We start from the raw sequence: 8,885 nt of genomic DNA on the forward strand, positions 1-8,885 counted from the left end.
CTCCTCCCCAAAGGTCCCTGCCTCCCCGACAAAAAGTTTCTGATCCCCCCCACCACCACAACCCCGCCGCCCCTCTTACTGGCTCTCAAAAGAAACTCCGGATCCTGCAGTGGGCAGGAGAGGAGGAGGGGCGGCAGGTCGCGAGTGCCGGGGACACCGAGTTATCTGCAGACTTGGAGCCTCCAGGAAGGGTCATGACCCCTAGGACCCCGTCCCACCCCCGCCCCCTCTTTCCTTCCTCCCCCACCGTGCGGCCCCTTTAAGCTCCGAGCCGGCCGGTCCTCAGTGGCTGGGAGCCGGCGACTGTGTGTGTGTGTGTGTGTGTGTGTGTGTGAGTGTGTGTGTGTGTGCAGGAGGGGGCGGGCGCAGCGTCTCCATGGCGACGCGGCGGTGACGTAGCCGGCCGGGGGGCGTGGGCGTCCCGGCCCCGGAGTGCGATATTAACCCGGGAGGCGGCGGCGGGGAGGGGAGAGGCTTTGAGAGGCGAGGCCGGGTGAAGCGGCTAGGGCGGCCCGACGGGCGCGGGACGGGACGGGGCAGCGCGGGCGCCTGGAGCTGCGGCCCGGAGTCGGGGCGCCTCGCCCCGGGCCCCCTCAGCATGAAGACCCCGGCGGACACAGGTGGGGGCGGGGGCAGCACGTGTGGGGGAGACTTGTTGCCCCGGGAAACCGGGCAGAGAAACTTTGGGGGGGCTGAAGGGGGCGGGGGGAGCCCGAGTGAGCCCCGGTTCCAGGGGACCCCCCAGAAGCGCTCGAAACCTGTTGCACGAGCCGTGTGTGAATGTGGGGGGGTTGCTGCACGGGGGGGACCCCGACTGCGGGCTCGGGCGCAGCGGTGTGTGTGCTGAGAGTCGCCGGTCCTCTCCCCGCCCGGATCCCCGGGCTCGGCGTCCCCGCTGCCTCTTGGGATCACGGGGGTGGGTGTCGGGGTCCCTCCCCACTGCTCTGTCACGTTGCACCTTGGGGACCGGGACGTGTGCGGGGCGCGGAGTGAGGGGGGGCCGGGACGTGGGACCCGCCGCTCCCGGCTGCGCGCGCGGCGCCGTCTCGGCCCGTGACCTTCAGCGCGGCGCGCGCCCCGCAGCGGCCCCCCGAGAGGAGCTGGGGACCCCGAGTGTCCGCAGGCGGCCCCGAGCCCGACGGGGGCGTCCGCGCCGCCCCTCCCCCGCCCCCGCCCGCGCCGAGTCGCAAAGTTCCAAAGCGCCGCCCGAACGTTCGAAAAAGGAACTTTTTTGTTTCCGACCTGAGAACGCGCCGCGTTAAGGTGGCTCCGCGGAGACCCCGGGTCTCCTGGTCCCGCGCCGCCGGGGGGGGGGTCCCCAGGGCGGAGGCGGGTAGGGGAGATGGGGGGGGACGTGGAGCCTCGCCCCTCCCTCCCTCCCCACTTCTTCCCTTTCAAGACGCCAGTCTCGCCCCTCCGCACCCCCCTCCCGTCTCCCCGCCAACTCGCTCCTCCTTAAGGGGCCACGGCTCCCCTCCCCCTCCCCGGGCGGGGGGCGGCGGGATTAGCCCCCCTCCCGCGCGGACTTTCCCCCGGTCCCCTCCCCCGCCGCCCCGGGGCCCGCGCGGGCTGGACTTTGCGCCGGGGCGCGGGGGGAGGGGTCGCAGCCGCCCCCCGCCCGGCTGCCCCGTCGGAATCCGGCCCGGGGCGGGGCGGGGGAGGGAAAGGGGGCCGGGCGCTGCTGTTCAAACTTGTTTCCTTTCCCCGGCGGCGGCGGCGGCGGCTGCAGCGGCTGCTCAGGCTCCGGGGTGCGGGTGTGCACCCCAATCGGCCCACCCATCGCCGCCCCCCACCCGCACGCACACCCGGGGGCGGTTCTTAAAGGGCCCGCGCCCACGGGGAGCGGGGCGGAGTGCGGTGGGACCAGTCACGTGCGTCCCGCAGGCCCGGGGGCGACCGAGCCTCCTTGCGCCCCGGGTCAGGGCCCCGCACCCTCCGCACCCGCCCCGTCCGCTCTCCCCGCCCGCCTCGGGCCTCCGCCTGATGGGACCGGCTGGGCCGCCCCCCGCCCCGGTCCGGGGACCCGGGCGTCCGGGGCCTCCAGCGGGGGGTGACTGGCGATCGCACCCCGGGGCTCCCCGGCCGAACCCCTCCTCGCCCCTCCGTGCGATCCCCTATCCCGGGCCCGCTGTCCTCCGCCGCGGCTGTTCCCACTTCCTGTTTTCTTCCCGGGCCTGGCGCCACCGAGGGCTGCAGCCTGGAGCAGGGAGGTGGTGGGTGGCCCCCCACCCCAGAAGGCCGGTGTGTTCTTCCTCTACCATCACTCCTCCCTTCCGACCCCCGCGGTCCCTTTGCTAAGAAAAAAGTTTGGCCAGTCACGTGAATTTGGGAAAGGGGGGGAGGGTGCCTAGGAGTTCTCCACCCCCCCTCAGGTTTTCACAGTCTGTGGGAGAATCTCTCTTCTGCCCCTTGTAGGAGCCAGGTGTGTCTTCTGGGACCCCCGCCATCCCAGCCTTTCCTGTCTGTCTGCTGCCACCTCTACACCCTGTCTGGAAATAGTCTGAACCCCTTCTCTGTGTCAGCTGCGCTCTCCCCGCCTTGCTGTCTCCCTGATGTTCAGAGGCCCTACGCCTCTCACTCTGCCGCCGTCCCCCCACCCCTGCTTTCTTGGTGCAGGACTGATGGCTCTTGGTTTTAAACACGTGGACCCGTACACAACACACTCACACACGCTCCTCTTGCCCGTGCCTGGCTCCTGGCTCCAAGGCCTGGGGAACAGAGCCCCATTGAGACACCCTGACGTCACCCCCCCCTTTTCCCTCTCCCCCCCCCCAAAGTCAGGAACAGGCCCTCATGTATGCTGTGTCCGATGAGGAAAGCCCCTGTTGGCCTGGGCCCTGAGCTGGGCGTGGGGAGGGTCTCTGCCGAAGTCCTGGTCCTTCAGGGGGCTTGTTTAGGAAGGGGGGCGGAGCAGTAAGCCTGGGACAGCCCCCGGAATGCAGCTTGAGGCCTTTGCGGAGCCCCCACCTCCCTTCGAGTTCTCTTTGTGTTGCATGTAGTCTCTCTCACTCCTTCTCTTCTGCAAAGTTTATTTTTAGCCTCCTGCTCCCCCGCTCCCAGGACTGTCGCTGCACACACGTTGCCTGGTTACCGGGACAAGGAGGCTGGGGCTGGTGGGCTGGGAAGGGTGGCTTTAATTTGGGGGGAGGGTGGAAGTCAGCACACACACCCCCCAGCCTCAAACTGATGTCTCAGGGACTGGACACCCCTACCCCTCCCAGGTCTGAGAGCCAGATTTGGGGCTTAGGTAGGAGGAGCATGGGGCTTGGAACTCTGTGGGGTCTAGAAGCTTTTTAGAGGGACTTGAAGGGTCCACAGAACTAAAGGTTGGGTCCCAAGGCTTCTCCCAGGGCCTGGCATGGATAGTATAGTGGGGGAGGATGATGGAGTGAGTGCCTGGATTTCCAATCGAAGGATGGGGCTCCAGATGCTGGGGTCCCTGGAAAGCAATATGGGGATGGGTGGGCAGGGTTGTCACTTCTGAATGGAGCAGAGGCTGTGATTGCTGAACCTCAGGTCTGTGACCAGCTGGAGGTCAGAGCCCTGGAGCCCCGAGGGGCTGGTTTGAGGGTGGGATTTCAGGATGCGGTAGGGAATTTGGCCCCCATGCACAATCCAAGGCCAGGGGTCAGACCATGGTGACTATGGTGTCTGCTTTGGACTTAGGGGGCGTGGTCCCTGTGGGTTATGGAACTACAGAGTCTGTGTCCCCAAGGGGAGGGACCCCCTATTGGAGTCCGGAGCATGCTGGATCCAGTCTGGGAATGGCTCAGTGATGTGCCAAGCTCATGTTGGTGCCCGCTTGAGCCAAACCCCAAAGCATGCCCTACCCTGGACCCCACCCAGCCTGAGCTGTCCACCTTGGCCTTCTCTCTCTGGTGGCACCATGGCCCCTGCCCTGCTTCCCCCCTCCCCTTCTCTTCCTCCCTGTTCCCTCCTCCCACCCCTCCATTACCGGCTGCCTGGTGCTGAATTATTGATGGCCCCTGATTACCCGGGGGTTTGGGAAATGACAACAACCACAGCCCCCCCTCTACTCCCCCCACAGGCTGCCCACCCTCTCCAGGGACCAGCCAGCCCACCACCAACCTCTACCCAAGGTTAATGCTGGGGCGGACAGGCAGGTGGGCAAGGGAGGCACTGAGGGTGAGAAGACAAGAGAAGGGAGAGGGTGACAAGCCCCAAGCATGCTGGGGCTCCCCTCAGGGCCCTGGCCCTCTCCCGGCCAGGTGGGGCCTGTGTGTCTGGGACAGGGAAGGGCAGTGAAGCCCAGAGGGTCCAGGGCTGGTGTGTGTGGGGGGGTTCGCTCAGACAGTCTGGGTTTCACTCTCCAGGGAAGACAGAAGCCTCTGTGTGTGCAAGCGCTGACCTCATCCTCAACCAGCCACCCCACCCCTCCTGGTCCTTTTAAGCAAAAAAAAAAAAAAAAACAGGCCTTGGGCTGGGAATGAAGGCTCTGGTAGATCTTGCGAGGGAGACAGCACCCCCGGATGCCCTATGAGGGGACCAGAGGAGCTGGGGAAAGGGTATTACCATCCTGGTGGGTGGGGGGGCTGGCAGGGTCTCAACCCAGCCTGTCTGGCCACGTGTGCCCCTTCCTCCCCCTCCCCCACTGGCAGCCCTGCCCGCCGGCCTGGCGTGGTGCCTGGCCCCCTGGCACTGGCCCCGGGACCCGCCGCCGACGGTTTCCTGTTTCTCCTGTGTCGCTGGAGCAGGCTTCAGGTTCCCCTCCCCCTCCCCAGCTCCTGTCTAGCCCCCTTTGCACAGACAGACACATACACACTGTCTCTCTTGAACCCTGGGCCTGGCTTGGAAAGGGATTTCCTTCTGTGGAGGGCAGGCTGGGAAGGGGGGTCCCAAGATGAGACTCAGAAGAGCCCATACTCCCCCCAACCTCTGCCCTCCCAAACTGACCCAGGGCTACTCCCCTGCCCTCAGGGTTCGCCTTCCCAGACTGGGCCTACAAGCCAGAGTCGTCCCCCGGCTCGAGGCAGATCCAGCTGTGGCACTTCATCCTGGAGCTGCTGCGCAAGGAGGAGTACCAGGGCGTCATTGCCTGGCAGGGGGACTACGGGGAGTTTGTCATCAAGGACCCCGATGAGGTGGCTCGGCTCTGGGGCGTCCGCAAGTGCAAGCCCCAGATGAATTACGACAAGCTGAGCCGGGCCCTGCGGTGAGTGGATGAGTGTGAACAGCCCCTATGGGGTGAGGACCCTGCCCCACCCATGCACCCAGTCAGTGGGAATAAGCTTTTGGGGTTTGATCCCTGGCTCTGGGTGTAGCAGTGTGACCTGGGGTTTGTCCCGACTTCTCTTTTGTTACCTAGAGGAGAGAATAGGGTTCTGGGTGTGGCCTCCAGTCTGGTCCCAGATTTGTAGAGTTGGTCCCTAGCCTCTGGGCACTTGATTTTTCTCTCTCATGATCCCTTTCTTTGTGTGCTTTATTGCTGAATGCTGGTGGGAGTGGGAGAAGTCTAGGCTCAGGGCTCCGTCTGTAGCTGTTTCTCCCCCCACAGTTATTATTACAACAAACGCATCCTGCACAAAACCAAGGGGAAACGGTTCACCTACAAGTTCAACTTCAACAAACTGGTGCTGGTCAACTACCCTTTCATCGATGTGGGCTTGGCAGGTGAGTAGGGGGCTGGTGGGCGTGGCCTCAGAAGGTGGAGTTGGGTCTGTTTGGGTATCCTGGCTGGATTTGGGGCCCTGATGCCAAGTCTTCCCTTTCCTGCCAGGGGGCGCTGTGCCCCAGAGCGCCCCACCTGTGCCCTCGGGTGGCACCCACTTCCGCTTCCCTCCCTCGACGCCCTCCGAGGTGCTCTCGCCCACTGAGGACCCCCGATCGCCACCGGCGTGTTCTTCCTCCTCCTCGTCCCTCTTCTCGGCTGTGGTGGCCCGACGCCTTGGCCGAGGCTCAGTCAGTGACTGCAGTGATGGCACATCTGAGTTGGAGGAGCCTCTGGGAGAGGACCCGAGGGGTCGACCACCCGGCCCTCCAGAACTGGGCGCATTTCGAGGGCCCCCTCTGGCCCGCCTGCCCCATGACCCAGGCGTTTTCCGTGTCTATCCCCGGCCCCGGGGTGCCCCGGAGCCCCTGAGCCCCTTCCCCGTGTCTCCTCTGGCTGGGCCTGGCTCCCTGCTCCCCCCTCAGCTCTCGCCGGCTCTCCCCATGACGCCCACCCACCTCGCCTACACCCCTTCACCCACGCTGAGCCCCATGTACCCTAGTGCTGGGGGAGGCCCCAGCGGCTCAGGAGGGGGCTCCCACTTCTCCTTCAGCCCCGAGGACATGAAACGGTACCTTCAGGCCCACACCCAAAGCGTCTACAACTACCACCTCAGCCCCCGCGCCTTCCTGCACTACCCTGGGCTGGTGGTGCCCCAGCCCCAGCGCCCTGACAAGTGCCAGCTGCCACCCATGGCACCTGAGACCCCTCCAGTCCCCTCTTCATCCTCATCCTCCTCTTCCTCCTCCTCCTCCCCGTTCAAGTTTAAGCTCCAGCCGCCCCCACTAGGACGCCGGCAGCGTGCAGCTGGGGAAAAGGCTCCGGTGGCCACTGACAAGAGTGGCAGCGTCGGCACAACCGGGCTGGCAGAGGGGGTGGGGGCCCTGGTCCCCCCGCCGCCACCCCCCCAGATCAAAGTGGAGCCCATCTCAGAGGGCGAATCTGAGGAAGTGGAGGTGACTGACATCAGCGATGAGGACGAGGAAGATGGGGAGGTGTTCAAGACGCCCCGGGCCCCCCCTGCGCCCCCCAAGCCCGAGCCTGGCGAAGCCCCCGGGGCAGCACAGTGCATGCCTCTCAAATTGCGCTTTAAGCGGCGCTGGAGTGAAGACTGTCGCCTGGAAGGGGGTGGGGGCCCCACTGGGGGCCTAGAGGACGAGGGTGAGGACAAGAAGGTGCGTGGGGAGGGACCTGGGGAGGCTGGGGGTCCCCTCACACCTAGGAGGGTGAGCTCTGACCTCCAGCATGCTACAGCCCAGCTTTCTCTGGAGCATCGAGATTCCTGAGGGCTGTGGGCAGGGGACCCTTGTTCCCCCTACCCCTGAGCTTCTTTTGCTGCCTTAACCCCCCATGCCCTGGAGGTGAGGGCAGCCCTTTGGTCTCCATGCCTCTCTCTTTCCCTTCCCCAGGTTTTGTATACAACTTTTAATTTTTTTTTTTTTTAATGGTGAGGGTGGGTGGGTGCTCAGGGCTGGGGTCTGTCCCTGTCTGTGGGTTTCTAAGCTCTGGGCAGAGTGGTGGTGGGAGGTGGGTGGGTGGGTGGGTGGGGGGAATTAAAAAGGGGGCACCTCCATTCTGGGGAATTTATATTGAACCGAGGCTGTGGCCTCACCGCCCAGGAACTTTTTTTTATTACAATCACTTAGGAAGTAAAGCCTTGTCTCCCTCCCTGTCCTCTCGCCTCCTGCGCCGCCCACCCCCAATCCTCACCCCACCATCCTCTGCTCTGATCCTGCCTTCCCTGCCCCTCCAGGGGCCTCGAGTGCCTGGGTTTCTCATACCCCACAAAGTTGCAGCAGGGGAGGGAGGGAGATTTTACGATGAACCAAAAATTCTGTGTGTTGGGGAGGGAGGAGCAGGGGGGATGGAGGAGGATGAGGGGTGCCACCCAGAGGCCACAGATCTCTCTACAAAGTGCCTGCTATCCGTCTCCCACTCCCCACCCCAGCACCAGTCCACCCCCTTCACCCCCAGCTGCTCCTAGGACTAGCCCACAGGCAGGCGGGGGTGGGTGAGTGGGGAAGGGGTGTCCTGAAACCAAACTGGAATCCCCCTCTGCCTCCCAGCTGGGGTCTCTGGGGTGGTGGTCTATGGTCAAGCCTTATTCTGTATTGGGGACTTAAGGGTGGGGGTGGGGAGCGAAGCTGGGGAGCTGCTGGAGAATGTATTCAAAACAATAAAACTTTGGACCTTTGGATGTAGTGATCTGTCCTGGGTACAGCCACTGAGGGTCAGAGGATTTGCTTGTTTGATTGTGTGTCTGCCTGTCTGGACCAAGTCCTTAATATGATTCCACCTCTCCTAGCAGACTGTTTACCTTTGAAGGGGGAGGGGTAGTGGGAGAGCAGAGAGACTACACAGCACCTGGTGCCAGGAGCTCAAACCTGGGTTCTCGATCATGCAGAAAGAAGTATGCACTCTTCTGGCTGAGCTGTCTCTTGGGTCCTCCTCCTTGATTTTGACAGACATGCCTGGACGGGATCTGTGACCAGGGGCCCTACTGGGGTCAAATTCAGGCCTGGGCAATGACCTGAACCTCCACCACCACCCTCCAGCCCCCAGGGCTTGATGATTAAGGTCTTCAACTCAGACTCTGCCTCTGTTCCATAGGGATTTGCTTGTCCTTGTAAACACTTAACCATACTGTCTCCCTTTTTCTCCCTGCTCCCTTGGCCTAGACCAAGTTCCAATCCATGTCCCAAGTCTGGTGAAGGTTGGGGGCTTTGCATCATCCTCCATTTAGCACATTCCTCACATCACTTTCCTTGGGGAGCTTCTGAATTAATCTTGGAATCTCTGGGGGGAGGGATTCTTGAAAGCACTGTACAAGGTGTTTCAGTGATCTGGTTGAGCCTTGGTGTCCTCCCCCCACTCACCTCCCAACAAGTTGAGAAGGGGTTGACTTAATCAGAGCCGCTATCAACTGACCTACTGTGTGCTGATGCCTAGTTGAGCTGCATTTTTCTCCTTGAAATCACTTGCCTGAGGCCCTAAAACCAGCCAGGACTTTAAATGTCATCTATCTTTGAAGCCCATGTTCTTTCAACAACTCCTGAGCTCTTCTCCCAAGCCAAGATGGTTGGATCTGGACCAGGATCTCAAGATTGTCGGATCTAAGAGCTCATAAAGCTAGAAGCCAAGATGGAAGAGTTCTGAT

At 63.2% G+C, this 8,885-nt stretch overlaps 1 protein-coding gene across 1 annotated transcript; it reads left to right on the forward strand.

The window, feature by feature from the left end:
* Positions 1-444: 444 nt before the first annotated feature.
* ERF (ETS2 repressor factor) lies at positions 445-7,922 on the forward strand. The gene is made up of 4 exons (XM_007532931.3): positions 445-620; positions 4,939-5,173; positions 5,516-5,631; positions 5,738-7,922. The coding sequence occupies exons 1-4, from the start codon at positions 599-601 to the stop codon at positions 7,012-7,014; spliced, it is 1,650 nt and encodes a 549-aa protein (XP_007532993.1). The 5' UTR covers positions 445-598; the 3' UTR covers positions 7,015-7,922.
* The last annotated feature ends 963 nt before the right edge of the window (positions 7,923-8,885 follow it).

Source organism: Erinaceus europaeus, chromosome 2 (assembly GCF_950295315.1).
Source record: "Erinaceus europaeus chromosome 2, mEriEur2.1, whole genome shotgun sequence".
NCBI lineage: Eukaryota > Metazoa > Chordata > Mammalia > Eulipotyphla > Erinaceidae > Erinaceus > Erinaceus europaeus.

Coding starts and splice junctions, on each gene's coding strand:
- ERF (XM_007532931.3), top strand. CDS start 599: ATGAAGACCCCGGCGGACACAG. Junction 621..4,938: donor GAAGACCCCGGCGGACACAG/GTGGGGGCGGGG, acceptor CCCTGCCCTCAG/GGTTCGCCTTCCCAGACTGG. Junction 5,174..5,515: donor AAGCTGAGCCGGGCCCTGCG/GTGAGTGGATGA, acceptor CTCCCCCCACAG/TTATTATTACAACAAACGCA.